We start from the raw sequence: 26,839 nt of genomic DNA on the forward strand, positions 1-26,839 counted from the left end.
TTTAAATACTGCAGCTGCCTACATGCGCAAGACGCAACTGCTTACACTTGTATGTGCATGAACAGTCATGTGACATGCGTTTTCGGCCATGTAGTGTAGACGGAGATTGTTTCTGAAACGCTGTGGAAATGCCAGTGTAGATGAGGATCGTTTTCATTTTAAAACATCGTTGTAAACGGGGCCTAAAGTAAAATTCCCATAATGTTTTTTTTTGCTAAATGATTAAATGGAATGTTCCCTTAATGTTCATATAACCAAGAAAAAACTTTTTTAAACATTTAAAAAAACTTTTGAACACTCAGAAAACATTCAGAAATAATGTTATACTACAAAATTGCATAGAATAGCGCACAAGTACGTGAATTGGAAACGCGTTGTTTTCAAATACATATAATTAGGAACACCTTAATTAGTTAAGCCACTTCCCATTCAAAAATGTTAAAAAGGTGGTATATTTGACAAAAAGTGTAGGTTTGCAGCCCATTAGTTGCTCTTTCAACTACCAAATAGCCATTTAAAGGGATAGTTCAGCCAAAAATGAAAATTTGATGTTTATCTGCTTACCCCCAGCGCATCCAAGATGTAGTTGACTTTGTTTCTTCAGAAGAACACAAATGATGATTTTTAACTGCAACCGTTGCCATCTGTCAGTCAAATAATGGGAGTGAATGGGAACTCGAACAATAAGAGTCGAAAAAATGTGCATAGACAAATCCAAATTAAACCCTGCTGCTCGTGACGACACATTGATGTCCTAAGACACGAACCGATCGGTTTGTGCGAGAAACCGAACAGTATTTATATCACTTTTTACCTCTAATACACCACTATGTCCAACTGCGTTCAGCACTCGGTTAGTGAGGTCTGATCGTGCTCTGACAACGGCAGTGATGTCTCGCACTCATTGAAGTATATGCACGAGACATCACTGCCATTGTCAGAGCACGATCAGACCTCACTAACCGAGTGCTGAACGCAGTTGGACATAGTGGTGTATTAGAGGTAAAAAATGATTTAAATACTGTTCAGTTTTTTATCGCACAAACCGATCGTTTCGTGTCTTAACATCAATGTGTCGTCACGAGCCACAGGGTTTAATATGGATTTCTCTATGCAAGTTTTCTTGACTCTTATTGATTGTGTTCCCATTCAATCCCATTATTTGACTGACAGACGGCAACGGTTGGAGTTAAAAATCATCATTTGTGTTCTACTGAAGAAACAAAGTCACCTACATCTTGGATGTGCTGGGGGTAAGCAGATAAACATCACATTTTCATTTTTGGGTGAACTATCCCTTTAAAGCCATTCAAAAACTTTTTTGAATTGGAATTGTGCCCTGGACTATAATTTCCTTACCAAAAAGCATCTTCAAATATATATTTTACAGAACCCCTGCTGTACTTATTTATTTTTTTACCTTGATTAGTCGTTTCTGGTTTGTTTGTTGACAGTTGGAACTTCAGAGCAAGCCTGAGCACTACACAGGAAACTCACCCACCTCCTCAATGCAAGAGGAGAAGATACAACCACTTCTCCACACAGCTCATTCACACCCTCATTGCTTATTCATATTTTCAGAGAACACCCATTTCACTCTCCACAGGAACCAAACCCACAGCTTTCACACATGCACTCTAAAAACTAGTGGTCATTTCTTTTAAAACAGCCAATACCAATATCTAAAGATCAGAGTGATAGATGACCAATATATAAGACACCTTAATATAAATCAGATGTACACAAAATCCCCAAATTTAAATGCACACTTGAAAACAGAAAATCTGCACTTAGTAAATTTCAGAACTACCACTAGGCAGAATGACGAAACAGCCAACAACGTATCATTGCCAAAGACATAGCACAGACACTCTGATCTTTAATTGCAGAAGAGCTATGCAGCTTTCCTTCTGAGTTTAGGCTCATTTTTAAGACAGTGATGAGAACTCAATGTGATGTTCAACACATCTGTTCTTTCAAAACTGAGTTAGTGAGAGCTTCTTCAGAGAAAGAAGTTCTTCCCATCACTCCACCTGTAGAGTGTCCCAGAGAGACACTTATACAGAAAGATAGAGAGTATGTGTCTTGAAATATATGTTGTGCTCAGTGACTAGGATATTTGGAGTCTCTCTTTCTTTCTCTGCCATCATGTCCTCTATTGACAGTAACGTGACATTGCAGACAGACTGGGTGCTGACAGTGACACCAATGACAGAATCATGCTAACCATGCATATTCCTTGCTCTGTGTGTGTATGTGTGTGTGTGAGTGAGACAGGGAAGGATTGTTTACACACACATAGTATATAAATTTACAGTGGCCCAAAAAATATTGGAACACTCACAGGGTTAGTTCACCCAAAAATGAAAATTCTGCCATTAATTACTTACCCTCATGTCGTTCCAAATTTGTAAGACTTTCGTTCATCTTCAGATGCGTTGAGCTAATTGCATTTTTGCTAATTGCATTTAATGTACATAACTATAATAAAACTAAATTACATTAAACTTACCTTAAAGGTCCAGTGTGCAATATTTAGGAGGATCTATTGACAGAAATGCAATATAACATACATAACTATGTTTTCAGTGGTGTATGTCAAGTCTCCATTTTGCGCAGGCTTGTTTCTACAGTAGCCCTAACCGGACAAACTGCTCTACAGAGCGCGTTTTGTCACTATGTTGTTGTTCTTCTTCTTCATTTGTATTTTTAGAGGCAGCTTGCATCGTCACTACATTGAATATGCACGAAGAAGTAGTAGTAGTAGCCGTCTGGTTTATTAGAAGCAGAGACCATAAGAAGAAACCCCATTGCTTGACTCGCTACTCTCTGCTGTCTCAGGCGACAACATCTTTGTCCTGTGTCGGCCACCGTAGCTTCTCTATGTGCTTCGAAAGGGAGGGGTGAGAGGTGGACTGAGCTATTGGTTGCAATTCACAACCTCACCACTAGATGCCGCTAAAATTTACACACTGCAACTAAATAAAATTATTTAAAGGTGCCCTAGAACCAGTTTTTACAAGATGTAATATAAGTCTAAGGTGTCCCCTGAATGTGTCTGTGAAGTTTCAGCGCAAAATACCTCATAGGTTTTTTTTAATTAATTTTTTTAACTGCCTATTTTGGGGCATCATTAACTATGCACCGATTCAGGCTGCGGCCCATTTAAATCGCGTGCTCCCTGCCCCCCGAGCTCTCGACTATAATACAGTGCATTTACAAAGTTCACACAGCTAATATAACCCTCAAATGGATCTTTACAAGATGTTCGTCATGCATACTGCATGCATGTGTCGGATCATGTGAGTATAGTATTTATTTGGATGTTTACATTTGATTCTGAATGAGTTTGAGGCTGTGCTTCATGGCTAAAACTAACATTACACACTGTTGGAGAGATTTATAAAGAATGAAGTTGTGTTTGTGCATTATACAGACTGCAAGTGTTTAATAATGAAAATAGCGACGGCTCTTGTCTCCGTGAATACAGTAAGAAACGATGGTAACTTTAACCACATTTAACAGTACATTAGTAACATGCTAACGAAACATTTAGAAAGACAATTCACAAATATCACTAAAAATATCATGTTATCATGGATCATAGTCTGATGATTCAGCTGTGCACAGATCCAGACGTTAATACTGGCTGCCCTTGTCTAATGCTTGAACATGGGCTGGCATATGCAAATATTGGGGTCGTACATATTAATGATCCCGACTGTTACGTAACAGTCTGTGTTATGTTGAGATTCGCCTGTTTTTCTGAGGTCTTTTAAACAAATGAGATTTACACAAGAAGGAGGAAACAATGGAGTTTGAGACTCACTGTATGTCATTTCCATGTACTGAACTCTTGTTATTCAACTATGCCAAGGTAAATTCAATTTTTGATTCTAGGGCACCTTTAATTGCAACTGTCCGAAAACATTACATTCAGTTTGCACATTCGCATACTCTTTTAAAGTATACTATTTCTGTAATAAGTACTCTTAATAGTATAAAGTGTACTTCATTTTCACAAGCATTAGATACAAAGCATTGATCCATTTCATTTACTTTTAATGACACTTAATTTGTTATTCTGTTATATAATGCTAATTCATTCATATATTCTTATGGCCTTTAAATTGTGACTTTTCGGAGCCACTTTACCTTAACGTATTAGTTTTCCTCATTTCCTCTGTTTCACCTTTCTTATATTCACACACGCTCTCACTGCAGGATCCCCCAGATGGCTCCATGTCACCTAACAGGAACAAAATCCATCAGGAATAATGTGACATCGGTTGGACAAACACACACACACCGACACATCCAGACAGACCATCCTCATCCACTGCTGCAGTGAGCCATCTGTGAATCACAAAATGATTTATTTATTCAGAGATAAACATCACACATGCTCTCATTCTCTCGCTCTCGCCTCCTCGCACAAAAAGACAGGCACATGGGCACACTGTCTTTTTTCTTCCTACATTGTGTGTATGCGTGTGTCTGTGTTCCTTGGTGAGCAGCAAACGAGCTGGGAGGAAGACCTGGACCCTCCATCTTCATCTAAAAGAGCGTTCTGTTTCAGTCTACCGCACAACGTCTCTGTTTCTCCTCCTCACGCTTGATGGATAGGAAAAATGACGAAGGAGTGTTGATGTACATAGGGATGAATAATCAGAATGTCTGTGTCCCCTACTGATGTCATTCTGAGTTGTGAGGACATCGTCTCTAGAGTAGTAAACAGCACACAGAGTCCTCGAGGAATGCCGCTCCAGCAGCTGTACAAAAAGATCCCAGCTTAAATCAGAAACAGGACTGTTTTAGCAAAACCCAAAAGCTTGTCCTTTATCCAGCAGAGAAAAGAATTTGCTGTCAGAAGAAACAGCTACTAAAGAAGTGACAGCAATCAGCAGTCTTTTACAGTTTACAGAGATACTGCACTTGAACAGATAAGGACGTATTCATTCCTTACATACACACACAGAGAGAGAGAGAGAGATTCAAACCTCTTCTCAACCAGCACTTTCCTGCTCTCATCTGAATTCACAATAAATGTTCTGTTTGGGCTCTCAGAGGCACCAAGGCTGTTGCTGTTGAAATATGTTTTAAGTTTGTTTTTTCTAGTCTTGGGAACTGAAACAAAATTTCAACTTGATAACATGCTTTAAATATGCTCAATGACAAATGTTTCATTATGCAAGTTTGGGGTGTCAGAGAACATGAATAAATGCAACGAATCTTCACCTGCTATGGTGTTCAGATTGGTGTACACATTGTAGTGCACTCCTGTGGGTTTTTAATTCCGAGTGTTTTCAAAGGGAGAAATTAGCACCAAACAGAAAAAATAAGCAAAATCTATATTTTAAATCAGTGATTCCCAACCTTAGGGGGGTGTCAGAGCTTGCAAGGAGGGCGTGGGAATTTACATGCTTTGAAGACAAATATGGATGCAAAAAAAACTGATTATACCGTGAGAGGTATGGCAAATATGAAAAGCACAGCGGATAGAGTAAAATACTTCATTAAATAACTCCCAACAAATCAACATATTCAGAATATATCTGCTGTTCAGTCTGAAGACCAGTGTTATTTTAGTATCACTGATATACTGTTAGAGTTTGTTAATATTTTAAATCAGATTTTATTTTTATACCTTCTGTTTTGTTTTTGTTTTAGTCATTTTGTTGTGTTTATTCCATTTTTTTTTTTTAATAGTAATATCAATTTTGTTAAGTCTTAGTTCTGTTTTAATCATTTTAGTACTATTTTAGAACTTTAAACTAAACGAAAATGAGAAAAGTATAATTGCTATAGCTTTTACTTTAATTTCAGCTAATGTTAATTTCAAGAAAAGAAAATATTTTTATGGTTTTGGTTTTAGTTTTAACACGAATGACCCTGCTGCAGACTTAAACAACAAAAATGACTGAATAATAATTCAACAAAAAATATGTTTAATTATGTTGTAAGGTGGTTAATTACACCTATGGGTTGTATTTATTTACAATTATCAAATAACTACTCAATTATTGTAATTAAATTATACTTTATCGATCAAGTATAATTTAATGCTTGATGGATAAAATTAAGCCCCACTCTACATTATTGTCTTGGAAAAACATCATTTTATGAAATCTTTAAAGGGTTAGTTCACCCAAAAATTAAAATTTATTACTCACCCTCATGACCGTAAGATCTTCAGAACACAAATTAAGATATTGTTGATAAAAGCCGATGTCACAGTGAGGCCTGCAGTTTGATACACGCCCCGAGCCACTGATTCGAAAGAAAAGTTTCGCAAAACTTCAAAGCTTCATGAAGCTGTGTTTTGAAATCGCCCATCACTAGATATTGTTGTATAAAGTGGCTATTTTGTTGTTTTTTTGGCGCACAAAAAGAATTCTTGTCACTTAAGGTTGAACCACTGTAGTCACATGATCTGTTTTAAATATGTCTTTAGTAGCTTTCTGGGCATCTTAAAGTGTTAATTATCTTGCTGTCAATGCAGGCCTCACTGAGCCATCATAATTTATCAAAAATATCTTAATTTGTGTTCCAAAGATGAACGAAGGTCTTATGGGTGTAGAACATCATAAGGGTGAGTAATTAATGACAGAATTTTCATTTTTGGGTCAACTAACCCTTTAAGATGTATAGAAGCATACCCGTACGTGTCTGTCATTGCTCTGTAATTGTACTGACAGAAATAATTAAACACCAAACACAAAATGCTAATCAAAATTTAATGATGTGCTTTTAACAAACACACATACCATATTTCAAACAAATACACCCACCAAATTCCCAGAAAAACAACAAATACTAGAATCACAGCAGCCAAAAGCAACAAGCCTACTTTAAGTGTTTATATTTTAGACCTGACGGGATGGTTTTCACGGGAAATTGCGTACATATGTCACTGACCCATGCGTGTCTTGTCATATCCATATAGAGAAAAGTTGCTCCGGCTGCTTTGACAGTTGGATGGTGTGGCAGTGGCATAGTTGTCACAACAAGTGAGAAAGATTGACAGAGCAGCTAAATCTCAAACCTGGGAATAACCCATTTAAAATAAATAAATCAAACCAGAATCAACATTGGCTTGACTTTTCTGAGATTTGAAATTATGTAAAAGCGACGAGGAGATAGAGTTTTTATTACTCAACAGGTGAGTAAGGTATTTTATTGAACAGATAAATTGCCATATGTAGCTCTCCAACAGAAGTCACTGTAAATGGTCATTGCGAAGGGTCATTTCATTATGTTTGTAGTGCTATGCTGGAATTTATTTTTAAGGAAGTACCGTGTCTATAATGGGTATTGTTACAGTAACATCTTCAGCTCGTCAGCTTGAGATCCTTTCCATTTAATCAGGTTATATCTCTTAAAGGTGCTAAAGAGGATCTTTTCGTCGACTGAGAAACCAAAGACTGTTAGTGAGTTTTTGAAATGAGCACATGCGTAAGAACAACCCCCCTCCTTCACAGCTCATTTCGAGGGAACGCCTCCCAAAACTCGTGCACGAGTATTGGAACACGAGTGTTTACCACCGGCATTCGCTGTGTCGTGTTAGTGGATTCATTATGTCGGACTCACCGCAGGTAACTCATAATCTGCAGTTGTTACTCCTGTCTCCTGACAAAAACATTGCATGCGGCGCCTGTGGAGTGTGGAAAGTTACTGGAGCGCGCAGCCGCGCTCGTCTCTTATAAGGAACGTCATGGCAGTGATTGACAAGCCAGAGGGCCAATCGTTTACGCGATCACACTCTGATGTTTTTAAGGCCCTACCTCGTGCACAGATGATGTATATTAATATTATTCCTTTCAGTGTACCTAATAAATAGTCTTTTATCAGTTAGTAAAGACAGTTTCAAGTAATATTGCAAAAATTTATAAAACAAAACATCCTCTTTAGCACCTTTAAGACTAGTAGTGAATGTGTTATGAGCAGTATGATAACCATATTCATCCACACAGTCACAGACACAATGTCCTTCTGCAAAATGCATGCAGTTTTGTTTTTATCCACTAGAGGACCAAAAGTTACACAGTGTACCTTTAATTTCAGGAAATACACATCTGGGGGAATGGCAAAATGATGATTGAAATGTTTTGAGTGAGAATTATAGAGTGCCATTTCTCAGGCCAAGGTTTATGACATATATCAAGGGGATTTCAAAAAATACTTCGCTTTTGGACTGGTCAAGAGTCCCTGCAGGCTTGCTCACAAAGCCAAAAGTGCAGCAAAGCAGATATTCCAGACTCACTCAATCACTTTCTCAATCTACTTGCATTGTGCTGTGGATGAACTTTGCACAAGTTTCCCCAAATAACTCTGAAATGACAACTGACATTGTCAGTCAAATCAGAGGCTGTGTCAAGCAAGCTTGTTTTATGTCTTTGCTTTGATTTCTGTTTTCATATTGATGGGAAGAAACTTTGATTTATGTATGCTCAGTGATGAGGGAAAAAACTCTCTTTACTGATTTGTGTCTATCTGCTCAGTCAAATGAAGCTGTTTTTTTATAGCACAATGTGTTCATATGAGCCTGTATGGATTAAAATAAACAGGGTTTTACATTCATTAATACTGGGTTACATTGCTTACAGTTATATCTAAAATCATGTCGAAAATAAATTAGCTGTCGATTTATTTTATGCACTGATCTACTTGCATTGTTTTATGTAATTTGCTTTGGATAAAAGCATCTGCTAAATTATTAAATGTAAATGTAACTAGTTATTTTTATATATATATAGTCTGTGTAATTAGCAATTAGGTATTCAAAATAAAGGTCATGTGTTGTGTAATCAGCAATGTGAGAAAATGAGTCAAGCTGGATTCATCTAACAATAAAAGGCCATTTTATTCCTCCACGTACATCAATAATTCAAATAAGGGTGATGTAAGGAAAAATAACAAGAGTGCATAATAACATTAATATGATCCTAAAGATATTCTCAAAAGCCACAATTTAAAACATTTGCTTGTGTACTTGAGAGAGACGCTGACAGATATGAAATGACAAATTTGATGTGCTCTTCAATTATTCCTTCACAACTGACAAACAGAATAATCACACCAATTTACAGCTGAGACATTTCAATGCACAGAGGAGTTTAATAAACCTTCTCTGACTGTTCCAACCATACATTAACATAACAATAAACCAGTGAGGGAGCCGTTTTTAAGCTTTATACTTTATTAACAGTAATGTTAAAATAGTGTTAAAAGGACAGGAAATTATGGTGAGAAGCCATGGTTCTCAAATAAGCACAACAGATCAGTGTATGTTTAAAATACGTCTATATAGTCTTAATTTATGTTTTAGTTTTAGTTAAGTCAAAGTTAAACTAAACTAAAATAATAAATGTAGCCTTGGCAATAGGAGAAATAAAACAGGTTTAAATTGGAAATTAATCAGTCAGTCAGTCATTATTTAATAAATTGATTTCTGCTCTACTCAAAATTTATATAACAGATTTAAAAGGGTTTTGTAGCAACTAGCAAGGGCGCCACCATCTTGTAGCATTGTGACGTCATGCTGTTGTTTAACAGATACAACGGTACAGAGAGAGAGTTAAAGACAGACTGTGGAGGACAGATAAAATAAAGACAGAGACAGTGAAAGATGGAAACTGGAAAGCCACAGGGCATCAGAAGACAAAGGGATGCCACTATTGCAATTCTCCTGGATGTAAAAAATGAGTTTTACAATGTTAAAACAAAGGAGAAAATAAGTTGATTTTCATAAACTGCCGCTGAAACAGAGATCAGTAGTTCTTCGCTTACCGATACACATTCAGACACAAGTCCCACTGCCACAAGATTTCCAAAGTTATACTTGGCTATTCAATATGTTGCCAAAATGAACCTCAGAATTCAAAATGAACCACAACCATTAACACTTGTTTGTCATTCCACAACATACAGAGATAAAAGCTTATTCAAACCCCAAAGCTTAATATTCCTTACCGTGATTCCACGTTTACCAATCAGGACACCATACACTGGATAATCCCCAAATGTTATCCCTAATTCTGTCATTTTCCTTGCCATCTTTAATGCACAAACTCCAGAAAGAACCAAAAAGTTTATAACCAACTTTTCCATCACTATTGGAGTCCTGATTTTTCTTTTTTTTTCTTTTTTTTTGCTTATTTTTTATCAGCCCTGAATTTCCTTGCTAGTAGTATTGGAGCCATCTATTGGTCAACTACTTTGTGACAGATATTACTGTCCTCCAAAAAAAACGACCCTATAGGTCGTCACGAAATGACGTATGACTGTCATTACCAATCAAAATGCGTGTTTATTTAAATGCAGTGTGTGGACTTTTTACACCATTTCTCCTATTTCCATTTCCCAAAACTAATTTTTATTAATGACTACACCTACCCTTAGTGATTTACAGTGCATTTACACTTTTTGAGCACGTGTTCCCTGGGATCAAACCCACGCTCACATGATCACGATTGCATATTGTTATTTCAATGCTCTACCAGTTGAGCTACGTGAAACCCATACTAATGCAGATAAAAAGGGAACAATACATTAAAATGAAAGTGTCCTGTTGTCAATAGGGGCGCAACTATAGCAAACACTCCTATGGGTCGTATTTCATGAATTAAAATGAAAGTGTCCTGTTGTGGATAGGGGCGCCACTTTAGCAAATGCTCCTATGAGTCGTATTTCAGGGAAGTGACAAATGACCTATATGGTCATATTGGTTGGAGAACATGTTGGTTTATCTATAGAGTACCTCAGAGATGACGTGTTTTTGTAGGCCAACCCAGAAGTTAGCGGCGCACGGGTTCCCTCGATTGAAAGCCTATTCATTTTTCCCATAGACTTTTGGAAAATCACAAAAAATAAGCTCTGTTTTTAACAAAGGGTTATGACACTCACACGTTTTGTCTATCAAGGTAATCTTTACAAGTTAACACAACATTTATAGATTTTGAAGCCTAAATAAAGTCGTCAGATATAAAAAGCTAACAGTAGGCTATAAACGGACTACAGCACACCATGGTCGCGGATCAGCGTCAACACCACCAAGCGTCCTCAAACTTTATTTAAAAAACAACTTTATTTAAAAACATGCTCGCTGATTATGATCTGCGCTGTGTATGAATATTTATCCACTTTTTCATGAGAAATTCTGTCCAAATGTCCTGTTTGCCATGATGACGTCTAAAGTCCCCGCCAAAGAAAGTAGTCCCTTTTAGCAACTTGTTAGCAACCGCCGTTTTTAGGACACAATAAAGGTTTAAAAAAGAGGGTTATAACTGGTGTGTTTTATGTCAAAGATCAAAATGTGAAAATAGGCTTTGTTAACCACAGACCTTATTTTAGGTGATTTAGCAAAAACCCATTAAAAAAACCCATAGACTTTAGGGCAGAAGTCCTAAAATGCTAACTCGCTTCCGGGTTTTGCCTACAAAAACACGTCATCTCTGAGGTACTCTATTTCTAGTAACGATTACTTACAGCAAAAAAAAAAAAAAAAAAAATCAAAGACCAGAATCGAAACTATACATTAATAAAAAAATATTAGTTAATAATAATGTACAGTTGGCTTCTAATTAAAATTAATTATAAATTCATTATTATTAATAATAATTTATTATTAGGAGCCAACAAACCCTGACGTCACAGGTTAGTACTGCAAGATGGTGGTGCCGTGCTACAAAAGCTAGATCTATAACAAAACATCTTTTTTCTTAAATGGTTACATTTATTGTGTTTGTTTATTGTTATATAATGTTTTACTGAAAATCCATTTAGCTACTTAATAATGTTAACGACTAACTGCTTAAGTTTTGGTATATTTTATTTCACTTAACCTTCATTTTATTAGTAACAAACATGTTTTTGGTTTTAGTTATATATAATAACTCTTTAGCTGCTATACCACGGCTCCAAACCTTCTATAAATGTTTACATAAAATCTCATTTCTGAGCAGACATCTTTGTTCAAAGTGTTGAATAAATTTTTCTGTCTCTGCCTCCTTCTGAAAGCAAAATCCTGCTGTTCAGTGAGAAAAAAAAAAGTCACACTCCTGGAGTAAACCAGGAATGAAGGTGGGAAGATCTGACAGCCAAGACTTTTTTCTCTCCCTTTTTAACTTCTCAACAAATGTTTCACTAATGTCTCCATAAATCCCTCATTGGCTTTCATTGATAAAAATGGTCAGTGGAAACATTCAAAGACACCCACTGTGTTTAGGAGTACGAGTCTAAAAGAGACATAATTCAAATTTATTTCGTTTGAAGTTCAGCTGTGGACTCAGACTGACAGTCTGAACCTCAAACACACACAATATTTTGTTTGTTCTTGAATGCTGAAAATTGTCTTTCGTTATTCTAAAACACTAAAAAGACATCAAGAAAAAAACATCCTACCTTTCAGAGGAAGTATGTAGGAGTTGGCAGAGGAAGCATGTATCAGTCATTTACTGATACAACAACAGAAAAAAAACAGTAGGAAACCTGGAGCCACGGTGCTCCTTAAGAACTCTAAAGCTACTGACAAAACTCTGGGTTTCACGTGGATTTATAATGTGAAAATGTTTCCTTGGTGCACATTGTGTCTACGGAATTCAAAATAACTTTCGATGTAGGATATACGTTCTGTAAGGATTGAACTGATATGTTTATATATGGCCATACTATCATTGAGCAAGCACTGAATTATTAATGTTTTCCAAACTTTTTTATCTATACTTAGTATAGCCAGGACAATATCCATAATGCAAAGTTTACCACGGAAGGTTCAGTTTTAAAAAGTTCTTGCAGAGGGAAATGTACACCTGTAAATGAAAGAGATTTTATTATGAGGGGGTAAAAGAGAGCGACAGTAGTAATAACCCCACTACGGTTAGAGCTGAGACTCAGCACAAACTGAAGAACAATTTAATTGTGATTACTTGAGGCTTTCATCAAGGCATGGGAGAAAAATATTCCCCAATTTGAGACAGAATCATCAGACAGCCGAATAACAGATTTCACAGCTGAAGTGGATCCAAATGTGCCAAGAAACGCTCTATGATTTCTGTAATAATTGCATTTGTGTTTTGCAAGCGTACATTTAAAACCAAGGCTTTTTGAACCTCTTGTGATGAATGATGAATATGTTGGAATGAATAAAAACACACACAATATTTTTGTGTTTTTGAGAATGACAGAGTAGCCATAAAAGACGAACTGTCTTGCATTCACCGTTTTGATAAGACAATGCTAATGTGTTTGTGAGAGGAATGTAAAGAGCTATAAAGAGAATTTGTAATATAAATGTCTTTCAAATAAAAGAATCTATATCTGAGTGGCATGTGGTTGACTTCCCTGTCATGAAGTTTATTCATGTTCCAGTTATATTCACTATCAACAAGCACTATGATATTCTCTGTTTATTCCATTTAAATTCAACACACCAAAGTCTGATCAAGATGATGCATTTTATTTGTTTTAACATTGATTCAAAAAAATAAATCATATATTTGGATATTTCATGTGCCTATTTTTATTACCACTAACTGTTGTTCGGCTCTATTATTACTAGTCACTTTTTACCAAAACATTAGCAGACCTCTTATTAATGGCCACGTTTTATTTATCCATTCCCTTTTTTTTTTGTTGAATTGTGGCTACAATTTAACTAAATAAATTAGAATGAGAAAACAAATTATTTTTTTCTTCATTTGTTTGTGTACAATAGGCAAATTGACAATACCTATCAGAAATCTGTTTTCCCTATCAAAAAGACCATCTATTGAAACTGAACTGCAAATATGGATTGTTTCAAAATTAATTCAGAAAAACAAAACAGAAAAACATTTTAATGTTTCGTTATTATAGGCTTTATGCCAAACATCACATGAACAAACAGGAAAACAGGTCTCATTGCATCCGCTTGTCAGTTAGTTCACCCAAAAATGAAAATAATGTAATTTATCACTCACCCTCATGTCGTTCTACACCCGCAGGACCTTTGTTCATCTTCGGAACACAAATTAAGATATTTTTGATGAAATCCGATGGCTCAGTGAGGCCTGCATTGACAGCAATGTCACCGAACTTCTCAAGATCTAGAAAGGTACTCAAAACATATTTAAAACAGTTCATGCGAGTACAGTGGTTCAACCTTAATATTATAAAGCGACAAGAATACTTTTTGTGCAAAAAAAACAAAATGATGACTTTTCAACAATATCTAGTGATGGCCGATTTCAAAACACTGCTTTGAAGCTTTTTGAATCTTTTGTTTCAAATAAGTTGATTGGAGCGCAAAGTGATATGAGCAGTTTGATACATGATCCGAATCACTGATTCGAAACAAAAGATTCGTAAAGCTTCGAAGCAGCATTTTGAAATCGGCCATCACTAAATATTGTTGAAAAGCTTTTTTTTTTTTTTTTTGCGCACAAAAACTATTCTTATCGTTTTATAATATTAAGGTTGAACCACTGAACTCACATGAACTGTTTTAAGTATGTTTTGAGTACCTTTCTAGATCTTGAGAAGTTCGGTGACATTGCTGGCAATAGATTTCATCAAAAATATCTTAATTTATGTTCTGAAGATTAACAAAGGTCTTACAGGTGTGGAACGACATAAGGGAGAGTAATTAATGACAGAATTTACAGGGTTTAAAGGGTTAACTCACCCAAAAATGAAAAATATCCGATAATTTACTTGCCCTCGAACCATTCTAGGTGTATACGACTTTTTTTTTTTTCAGCCAAACACAATCAAAAGTTATATTAAAAAATATCCTGGCTCTTCCAAGCTTTATAATAGGAATGAATAGAGATTTTGAAGCACAAAAAACACATCTATCCATCATAAAAGAAATCCATATGGCTCCAGAGGATTAATAAAAGCCTTCTGAAGCAAAGCGATGCATTTTTGTAAGAAAAATATACATATTTATAGCTTACCTTGTGCATTTTGGTAAGGAAAATATCCATATTTATAGCTTAGACCAACAAATGCACCAATGTATTTCATCAGAACCTTAGTTCTGACAAAAAAACATTAGTGCAAAATACATTTAGCACAATTCTTAACACCCCACCCCAGACCATGGTTACGGCCATTATCCCAGCATAAGAAAAAAAGCTGTAAAGGTGGTAATTTTTAACAAGATTAACATCTTGTTCAGCACATTTTGCAACAACACTATCACAACTCATGTGTGAGTGCAGCAAAGAGCTGTTTTCACATATGGAGACAGTGTTTACATAGAAATAAAGTGGAGTTTTTTTGCTGTGAAAGCCTTTAAGATGTCTAAGAGAGGTGTGAAAATTGATTATGAAAAAGTAAACTATAACAATTATTTCACAAAATACAAGCTTAACATTTTAAATGTACTTCAAGAAAAAAGTTAAAAAATTCAGAAACATTTTTGAGTTATCTGTGAGCACACACACCTTCAATACAAATGCCATTGTGATGCCATGTTAATGTGTTATAGGTTCTTTTAATGTGAATGCCTGAACAACACTTCACAGCTATAGAGGCTTAATGGCGCTCTTGTCCTGCTAGATGTGAGAGACATACCAACGTCACACAGTTTGTCAAGGCAGATGACACAGGCAGAAGCCAGAAAACCCTCATCCTCACCAGTTAACATATTGAACCATGGTACTTGTGAGTTACGATGACTGGCCTCACACTTTCTCTAAGAGGACATCCTCACCCTCCCTTCATTCCCAGCACAGCATGATGACAGAGGCAACTTGTTATTATTAAATCAGAGGAAAGAGGAACTAAAAATGGATTTTCAGGAATTGTGTTATTGCTCTTTTGGCCTAGATATGAAGGCAACATACGGCCTTGTCAATCAGACATCTCAGATCTGTTGGCAGACACACTGCTGTGAACTATTGAATTATTTTAGATGAAAGTGTTACAGGATTATTCAAATTGCAGCGCACTTGACTGAAGCAACACACAGCAATTCATAAAATGCAACACTGCCCTCTAGAGGAGAGTTAGTATATAACACAATGGTTTTATTTTGACCCATCCAGACAGTAATATAATATAATAATAATATAAATTCAGACTTTAATTAACAAGAAACTCAGTGAACAATGTTATCAATTGACCATTTACGAGCACTTAATCAGGTACTTCAAAGTCATTCTGCCTGAACGATCAAATGTGTAAAGAGCTTTACTTGAAGAATCTCTCAATGGGATATTATAAGCTGTACTGCTTTTGTGGTTCACTCTTTTTTCCATCTAATCTGATGTCAAACTCCAATTAAAGTTTTAGAACATGTGCCTTTTGGTTTCCTCAAAGGGAAAAACCAGTTCACAATACACTTCGTGGGTACAATCTTCTACTTTTCAAATGTGTGCATTACACTTTCAAAGGAGAAGTGGTTCCCCCAAATCTCCTAGATCGGAACATCCAGGATTTATCAGGCATATTTATATATTACCCTCTAAATATGTGGCAAATGGCTCACCAGTGTGATTCTACCAATACACACACTCTTTCATTTGCTCACGTAGCTCGCTATCTCTTTATCCAGGCTGGAGGCAAAACGGTGGTTGAGGAAGAGGAGCTGACCATGAGGAAGGAGTCTGTGCAACAATGCGTCCACTCGATCACTTTTCAGCAACACCTGAAAATAACAGCTAAGTCAGCCAGAGGAAAAATGGTAGTGTCAAATAATCAATAGCTTGGCGGTCTGCCTATTTAATTTGAATTTGTGTCCTTGTTCACTGCCTGACAACAAATCTGGCCCTAGTCATACAGTAACTGGAAATTATATAATTCTGCAGTGAATGTCTGAAGAAAATGCACATGAGCTCATTGGGTTGCTTTTCTATGAATGTATTGATTACAATGTAATCAACAGCCAAACATTTATCGCATACAGAATGTGTCCACTGTTAGGCATATTGGTGGAAAGAAACTAGGCCAGCAGACATGAGAAAATCTTACGCTCAGTCTACTACTTCATAAGATTATGAGAGTTCAACAGAAGTTCAGTTCAGCTATAAAAATAAAAGTCATTTTCAGCCTATCTATACAATGATATAATGAAAACACCACATGTCTCAGGCACATTCACTCAAATACACAATAAGAATGACTTTATCTTTTAAACTACCATTCAAAAGTGTGGGGTCAGCAAAATTTCTTTAAAAGAAATTAATATTTTTATTCAGCAAGGACACAATAAATTGATAAGATCAGAAGTGAGAGCAAAGTTGTTACAAAAAAAAATCTATTTCAAGTAGATGCTACTTTTAAGCTTTCTATTCATCAAAAAAAAAAGCATTTCCACAAAAATATTAAGCAGCACAACTGTTTTCTTGAGCAGCAAAATCAGCATATCTATGGCCTATAAAATCCGCTTTATTTTTTCCCAAATTCCGTTTTATTTTTTCCCAAATTCCGTTTTTTTCCGTTTTAATATTTCTGGATTCCATTTTTTCCGTTTTATTTATTTTTTGACTCTATTTTAATGGTTAAATTAAATTTTAGTAATCAAAAAGCATGTCTAATTTATTGAAATAATGAATCTTGTCCAATTTACCTAGCCCGGATGCCAGACGAACTTAGCCCCGCCCACAATATTTTGAGGTCGAGGAGTTCGGTCTGGACTCGATCCGTAGAGGAGTAATTATGCCCGAACAGAAACTGTTCGGACCAATCACATTGTCAGGGCGATGATTGACAGATTATCACCAGAAACGTAATCAGCCACGTCATCAAAGAGCGCTTGGGGAGTTTGATTGACAAGCGATCTAACCAATCAGAACGCCGCATCCGCCATTTTGTCCGACAAAGCAGTCAGGAGTTAGAAGATTAACCTCGGTGGAGTTAAACTTGAAAAATTGTGCATATTGACGTCTTTCCGCGTTTGAAACAACATTCATTCTCATGTTCATTCATGTTTATTTGATGCTATAAATGGACTAGTAGGAAGAGATGATCGGTTCACGAGCCTCTTGAGCTGAGGCGCTACAGCGATCTGTCACGATCATGGTCACAACCCATTAAAGAGCCACAAAATGGTTTTTATTGTTTGAATTTTTTTAATAACTACACAGTTTGAAAGCTGGGACTTTGTTTAATATCATAAGTAACCTGCTCTGTCTCGTCTGTCGATGTGTTGTCAGTTTCCTCTTTGCTCCGCAATGTATTTTCCACTCTGTGTGGCGTGACAGCGCCACGGCTTGTCGGACAAAGCAACAGTAACTAAGGGGGGCGGGTCTTTGCGAAAGGTCAATTAGTTTACAACAATGATGGCTGTTGAAGAACTGAGATGTGTAGATTCCGCCATCGCGTCTGTTATAGAAGATATCGACAGCGCATTAATTTTAAAAAAGGAACAGAGGACCGCGATCAAGGCATTTGTCGATGGGAAAGATGTCTTTGCCGTCCTTCCTACGGGATTCGGCAAAAGTTTGATTTATCAGCTGGCCCCGATGGTCGCTAAGAAGAGTTCTGTTGACAACTATGCGTCGCTCAACATACGTCACTTACTCTGTAGCTCTGATTGGTTGTAGGTCTATCCAATTGAGGTCATTCCTGGATCGGTTGAAATACGCCCCCATAATCAAAGCCCAATGGAGCAGTATCAGACTCATATTCGAACTAGAATTGAGTATGACCACGTCAGGCTACAATTTACCAACAATTTAATAAAAGTTTAACAAAAAAATTTAAAAAAGTTTTTAGGGCCCTACGTTTTATTCTTTCCCCTCAAATTTTATTTTTACCAAATTCTATTTTTTGGATTCCATTTTAATGGTTTAATTCCATTTTAATAATCAAAAAGCATGTCTAATTAATTGAATTCTTAAAAACAACAATATTAATTAAAAAAAAATATTTTTATGAATTTTTTTTTCTTCAGAAGTTCTGTTGTGTATTTAAATTTTTCTGGCAATCAAATGAACGCATACCATTTAATTTATCTTTTAATCATGAAATTAAACTTTTTTGTCAAACAATGTGCTGCACAACAGAGCTTTACTGTTAAAATTATAACATGGAAGAAACACTGAGATTATTGTTTAAAATATATTTTAATAATTTATTATTAAATTAATTTATCTAAATTCTACTGTACAACAGTAATATGTTTGTCAAGCTAAATTGAACTTTTATTTTGACAGTTTGCCTAGAGCTTTGAGTTTCTCTGTGTTTATGACGGTAGTTTTCTCAAACGAAGCGGTTAAATGCTGATGAAATGACTTTCAGAGCAGCTCTGGAGATGAATTCGTGCGTTCATATAGTGAGGCGACAGAGGACGAAAACACCGCGAGCGTCACACGTGCTTCAGCGTGCGTGCGCCCGCGCGAGTGTGTGTGAGGCGGTGTGAGGTAAATGAAACTGTGCTTCTGCATCATTCATTTCAGAGGCACACAGGCATGCAGGATTCATGTTTAAAAAGTCTTTTTGCGGTTTAATATTCAGTCACTAGTCTATATCGCAATTTAATTTACGTGTACTGACGTGCTTTTAATTCATTCATCAAAAATTTGACAAATTCCGTGACATTCTGCATTCTATAGTAAATTCCGTTTTTATGACTGGATTCCGCGATTCCGTGATCGCGGAAATTATAGGGCCTTACATATCAGAATGACTATATTAAAATTATAATAACTATATTAGCATCCAGACCAGCGCACAATGTCGTTCTGTTTATTATAAGCTTGAGCTGCAGTTTTGTTGTCTGTCACTTTAAATGCTCGACCTCTTTAAAGCACGACGTTGTCTGATTGGCTGTCAATGTTTTTGTCATTCATCAGCTGTAAATCGCTGTAAAAGTGATTTCAACAGTATCGTTCATCTGTGCCATTATCATTAATAGTTGTGGTGTCGACTTTGCCATTTTTTTATATTTAGAACAATACTTAGAACTATATCTTTATCATTATCTTCCTTAGTGTGAACGGGTCCTAGCAAAACCTCACCTCAGCACCAGGTCCCAGCAGACGCAGCTCCTCCAGGCAGTGGCGTGCAATGTTGCGAAGCGCTCCCTCTGCGAGCAGAAGGTTCTCGTGTGGTCTGCAGACAAGAGTGAATGCTAGTGACTGCACCCCCAGCCACAGAACAACACTCCGAACTGGAAACAGCTCTGCACTGCCCAGGGAAAACACACCCTTGTCAGCTTCACCCAGAGCGACAGCCTCCTCTCCCAGCACAGCCTCAGTACACAGACTGCCTGAGGCCTCCCTACTCAGAGCCACCGCACTCCTCACCTGTCTGAGAGAGAGGAAGGGCAGAAATTGAGATTATTGTTTCCCATGGGTTTACTTCACATACAAAAATGTACCATAGTTTCTGACAAAATACCATCGTTACTGCACTTATTGATAATGCAGATACTTGGGCTGCATCCAAAATCTACTAAACAGTAGGCAAAAAACTGTATGTTACAAGAGTAGCAGGTCTAAATTCTCAGTACTCAGTACAGTAAAAGAGCAGACAAAGTACCCGGATGACCTACTACTTCAGTGAAGAGACGTAACTGATCACATGATAATAACAACATGGCAAATGCAGTACATCCGGTGTGGTGAGAAATCGAGTCCCCCCAGGAATCGGGTCTCCTTTAGGACCCCAAGTGATCACATTGGTTCAACGGACTTTTAATGTGTAGTATTTTTGAGGCCTGATTATAATTCCTGCAAAATTACATTATGATTTATATAGTTTAAAGGTGCCCTAGAATTAAAAAACTGAATTTATCTTGGCATAGTTGAATAACAAGAGTTCAGTACATGGAAATGACATACAGTGAGTCTCAAACATCATTGTTTCCTCCTTCTTATATAAATCTCATTTGTTTAAAAGACCTCAGAAGAACTGGCGAATCTCAACATAACACCGACTGTTACGTAACAGTCGGGATCATTAATATGTACGCCCCCAATATTTGCATATGCCAGCTCATGTTCAAGGCATTACACAAGGCAGTATTAACATCTGGATCTGTGCACAGCTGAATCATCAGACTAGGTAAGCAAGCAAGAACAATAGCAAAAAATGGCAGATGGAGCAATAATAACTGACATGATCCATGATTACATGATATTTTTAGTGATATTTGTAAATTGTCTTTCTAAATGTTTCATTAGCATGTTGCTAATGTACTGTTAAATGTGGTTAAAGTTACCATTGTTTCTTACTGTATTACGGAGACAAGACTGTTGTTATTTTCATTTTTTAAACACTTACAGTCTGTATAATTCATAAACACAACTTCATTCTTTATAAATCTCTCCAATAGTGTGTAATGTTAGCTTTAGACACGGAGCACCATCAAACTCATTCAGAATCAAATGTAAACATCCAAATAAATACCATACTTACGCGATTAGACATGCTGCATGACGAACACTTTGTAAAGATCCATTTTGAGGGTTATATTAGCTGTGTGAACTTTGTTTATGCTGTTAAAGGCAAGTGCGAGCTCAGTGGGCGGGGAGCATGAGCATTTAAAGGGGCCGCAGACTAAATCGACTCATATTTAATGATGCCCCAAAATAGGCAGTTAAAAAAATTAATAAAAAATAATCTATGGGGTATTTTGAGCTGAAACTTCACAGACACATTCAGGGGACACCTTAGACTTATATTACATCTTTTAAAAAGACGTTCTACGGCACCTTTAAGGTTCTATACTAGTATATAACTAAAGCTATAGGTTGTGAAATCAAGCATTTCTCGTTCTTACTGTTTTTTAGCTTACGTACTAACATAGCATACATCTACCTGATTAGCCTGCTAGCTTAGCTTATATTAGGTATGTTTTTTGCTTCCAATATCTGTTTCCAGTTTGTTTTATTATGCAATACATAGGCATTCATTTTATATCTCAAGCATTTTGTTTGTGCACTTAATGTAATAAACCATACAATAGTGAAATAGGTTATAATTAGTCAAGACATAAAAGGATAACTTTTGATCAGGCGTTACTGCCTGGGTTCTATAGGAGACCTGATTCCTGGGGGAGGACTCAATTTCTCACGACACCTGATTACATTCACACTACACATTCATACTACATAGAATGTACTTTCTTAGTGGTCACAAAGTAAGTACTTACTCAAAATAAGTACCTACTCAAGACAGTATGCTATTTTAGATGCAGCCTTGGTATTAAAGTTGGCATGAAATGGAAGTTGCGATAGTTATTCATAACTATCGACAGACAGATATCAATAAATATTATGACGTATATCCGAGTGAACAGATTCTCAAAGAAGAAAAAGGTCTTGATTTTGTCCATCGGGAATTGATTGGATCATTGTGGTTTGCTATTGCTGTGATCTTGTGTGAATAACAGATTGTCCCGCCCTCGTGCCAGTAAAAACATCATCAGAGAATAGTTGTCATTACAATTTATATTTTGATAAAAGAAGAGGGCACGTGATTTTTTTTTTTTTAAATGATGATGCAACATTACATAAAAATAAAAATTGTCCGTTTTGATTTTATTGTGAACTTTGTTTATTTAATATTTTACATTAACAATTTTAGGTTTGCCTGTACAAAACTGAATAAATTTGAGGTTAAAAAAAAAAAAAAAAAAACTGTTTACTCTTTGTGATAATTAGGGGAGAGTGGGGTAAGATGAGCCAGTGGGTAAGTTGACCCACCCCCTGTATCTTGGCAACCATACCATTTTATTATCATGTGACCATATATTTTAGAACCACCCATCATTTCTGCCAGACTGTGAAAAGGAAAAGCACATGGGAGGAGTGGAAGTCGCTTATTTACTTTAAAAACTGTTTTTGGCTTGTCAAAGTCAAATTTTAATAACAGATGTAATGGCTGTTTCATCAAAGCAAATTTGTCCAGGTCTAAAACTATTTATGATGCATATTGGCGATTTAGCAGCGTATAAAACCATGCAAGTCATTTATTCTGAATTGGTAAGCTAGCTAGCTTTTCCTAAAATGGCAGCTATGGGGCAAAGTGAGCCAAATGCTGTGGGGTAAATTGAGCCAGCATTTTAACACTTCGGTAAAGTTGGTTTTATATTCGCACATTCGGACTTCTGATAAATTCAGACTTTCCAATAAATGTGCAATAAATTAATGTTTGCGAATTTTAAGCAGCGACATGATATTGACAACCAACGATTGTCAACTTACAACATTTTTCACAGTCGATCAAAATAGGCAAGTATTGTTTTAATGGCATATTTACTTGTGAATGTCCAATGTAGTGTGATTGACAAGGCTATTGAATACAGATGTCCGAATGTGCGAATATAAAACCAACTTTACCGAAGTCATTTTAACTTACCCCACCATGAGGCAATGAATTTAAGTTAAATCTGAAGTATAAACTGGTGTCATTTCAATGTAATATTACGCAACTGGTTTAGTTTATCTTTATTTTCAAGTTTATTTGATAGGAACAGTGCACAAGTACACCAAATCCTTCTCTGATACGAACCAGAGGATGTTTAATCATATGTATCTTTCCACCTGTAGTCCCTAATGGCCTAACTTGGTCGACATTGCAGAAAAACTACCATGTCAAGAACCTTTTGATTAAAATGTTTATTAGTTTCAGTGACATTTATTCATTCTTATTTAGTTTTTATTTAATTTTACTCAACATACTCTCTGTTTAGTCTGTTTATGGAAAGGTTACAACTTTGATGTTCAACATATTGTTTCAGAAATGCAAACAATTAAACATACTGAAATTTCAACTTTGCTTGATTTTATGTTGTTTAATTTAGCTTTAAAAGAAATATAAATATTTGTAAAAGGAAATTTGATTATTAAATTACAGGGGTTTGATTCAGATTCAGTTAGATGGTCAGTTTACACCCACCTACTGACTTGGCTCAACTTACCCCTAACCTGGGGTAAATTGAGCCAGAGGATCACTTATATATATAAAAAGCCATATTTTTAGAACCCTTTGTCATAGATGTATTCTGATCATTTAAAATGATAGGAAGCATCCTGAAATTACTTTAAATACTTTCATTGTACTTCTGCGTTCTGCCCCATTTTCCCCTATCTTGAGGACCACATAAGTAAAGAATGGCTCATCTTACCCCACTCCCCCCCTATGTAATTTAGCGTTAATTGTCTGGCGAGCAGTACTGTTCTGGAAAGCAGCTCTGCGACCTGTAAATTGTTTTTTCATCTCACCTCGCTACCACGTGAAGCTTCTCTTTCTCCACCAGTCGTCTCTGCTCCGGTGTGAAATCACAACCATCCCCGGTCTCTGGTCCGAATACGCGCGCGTACAGTATCCGGATCTCGCCTGCGGACAGAGCGCTCACCGGACACACCGTGTGGATTAAGAAACACAGCACCATATCTGATTTAACATTTCATAAAGACTATAAGAATACACACACAAGTAGCATATTTGCTTCAAAAGGTGTCTGCAATATAATAAACTTGTGTCAAAGTATCATGCTGCCATTGTGGACAAACTCGGCATAATTATTTCCGTATTTGGTCACATGACTGTGAATCAGCTGATCATTGCGCAGTTCCGTTTTTAACTCTAGATGGCGCTCTTGGATGGTGTTGAACTGATGGGACGAACTGTTGCTCATCTATTTAACACAAGTAAAAGCCTTTTCAATCAAGTTTAATTTAATTTTAAAAACATTTACTCGTTTTTTTCTGTACATTTTTAAAACTCTGCAATATATGGTACTTGATTTTAGTGATTTTGATGTGCTCTATAGTCATAAAATTCAATAAACATTAAAATTAAAAAATGCAAATGTAAATTTAGCCTAAGATGTCACTCAGTAGTGGACCAATATAAATAAATATATTAATTTATTAATTTAATGTTGTTGTTTTTTTTAAAATACAGATCTGCAGAAACTAATCTGGATTTACACTCTTCATGTGCCTGTGAGGTATGAAATCCAAATTGTTAAAATTTAACAAATCTGTACAGTTCTCTGCATCAGTTTTATCAATTACCTCAGCCTACACAGGGATATTCTCCAATGCATAGGCTACATGTTAAACAAAGGAGCATGTTATACGCATACAAATTTGTGCAGTGTCACTAACAGAAGTCTAAGCTGGAGTTATTCAAACACATGTGCTTGGACACACACAAAGAACAGCTGTTTTGCTTAACAACTGCTCGTCATGCTCACTTAACCCATGAGGGGGAATGACACACATCTCCCCCCACTTCCTGCTGCACTGAACTTACTTAAACACATCAGCTTGTAATCCAGCACACAACTTTTACTGTGAGAAGACAAAACAAGAAACAGTGTTTTTCTGTTAGAAGAAACAGGGCTAAGACAAGACCGATAGCTTCCCCATAGCTGACAATACGTGAAAAAAAAAAGGTTTTACTGAATATACAGGAAACCAAAGCCAAAGGCCACATTTAGAGGATCTTGTTGCTGCAACAGAGATAGGATGTGGTTACAATGATGGCAATTCTCCAGCCTTTGACAACCAATTCTTGTAATTTTTAGATTCAGAGGAGGGCTAATCAAACAGAAACACGCTGACAATGGAAACTCTGTATGCGTAAGATCCTCTTACTCAAATTGGACGTTTTACTGGTTGGCTCTCTAAAACTATTGTATGGCTACTAAAACTAAATATCCAAAGGGGGAAACAAAATCTCAACTTTCAGTCTTCAAACTTAATAGGAAAAGATTAGACATTGACTCCAGCACACAAAACACACTGAATGGATTATATTAAGGCAATTCAGTCCATATATGCATTACACAATGTGCAGACTGGAAATGTAAAATGCAAAACTGTATTGCAAAGTGTTACTGTTGTAACTTAAGGCAATTTATGAATGAAACCAGCAACACTTGTAGCTTTGATGGATCAGAAATAAACAAAAAATAGAGCTAATATACTTTATTTTGCCAATACTTTATATACTTTATTTTCGGCACACAGGCTTTCTTCAGGGCTACAACTTAAGACAAGACACCATTGGTGAATATAGTACAACAGGTGAATGAAGACAACTGTTTTGTATTACAAGTTTTCTGAAAAGTATGTAAATGGAAACATCAGATACAGCCAGGTTCAAAATTCTTGCTTCATTTTGTTGACAGTGAGTTGAAGTTTATTACAGGGGGGATTTTTAACATCTTGGTTATTTTATCACCATCTGAAAGTACTGTCAACATTTTCAGCACCTTTTTAGGAATAAAATGTTGTAAATCAGATGAATGATGGTGAAATATATGAACAAACCCCTCTGCAAAAACCTTCAGAATATAGATAGTAATAAAACTATAGTAGTCAACATTTGAAGTGGATCAAAAAAGTTCATCAAAGTTGTCCTAAGAACAAAGTCGTCCTATGAAGAAGGTTCTAGGACAACTTTGATGAAAGGTTTTGATCCACTTCAGAAGTTGACTACTGTATAAAGTTTGGTCAATTGGAGATGTCTGGCTCAGTGCATGAGAAAAACTTTTGAGAAAATGGCCTTAGAACAGTGGTCACCAACCTTTTTAAGCCCAAGATCCCTGACCTCGACCTTTTTTAAAGACAAGATCTACTTGGTAGAAAAAGACAGCCCAGATTGTATTAAGTATTTTTTTCGTGGTCAATGTAGATTCTGATTTATTTATTTATTTTTACAAGCAAATTGGCCGATTCTGATACTGGTTGCAGATATTTATTATTAATATTATTATAAGAAACAAAAATACATAGCCATTTCAAATTAGAGGGAACCACTGCTTTTTAATCACAATCCAAACAAAGATGCTACGCACGTTGCATGAGCAGTTGTTTTTTATTTTAATTAGATTTAATTTCAAGATTTAAAGCAAAAACAGAACAGTCTGACTTTATCTTTGTGAAATTAT

The 26,839-nt window shown here is 36.1% G+C and overlaps 1 protein-coding gene across 1 annotated transcript; it reads right to left on the reverse strand.

Moving 5' to 3' along the window:
- Positions 1-15,458: 15,458 nt before the first annotated feature.
- On the reverse strand, positions 15,459-24,487 carry ap5s1 (adaptor related protein complex 5 subunit sigma 1). The gene is made up of 3 exons (XM_048204182.1): positions 24,159-24,487; positions 19,947-20,238; positions 15,459-16,633 (listed from the first exon to the last, which is right to left on the reverse strand). Exons 1-3 carry the CDS (start codon positions 24,326-24,328, stop codon positions 16,505-16,507), a joined length of 591 nt encoding a protein of 196 aa, XP_048060139.1. The 5' UTR covers positions 24,329-24,487; the 3' UTR covers positions 15,459-16,504.
- Between the last annotated feature and the right edge of the window lie 2,352 nt (positions 24,488-26,839).

The sequence above is a fragment of the Megalobrama amblycephala genome, linkage group LG10 (assembly GCF_018812025.1).
Source record: "Megalobrama amblycephala isolate DHTTF-2021 linkage group LG10, ASM1881202v1, whole genome shotgun sequence".
Taxonomy (NCBI): Eukaryota; Metazoa; Chordata; class Actinopteri; order Cypriniformes; family Xenocyprididae; genus Megalobrama; species Megalobrama amblycephala.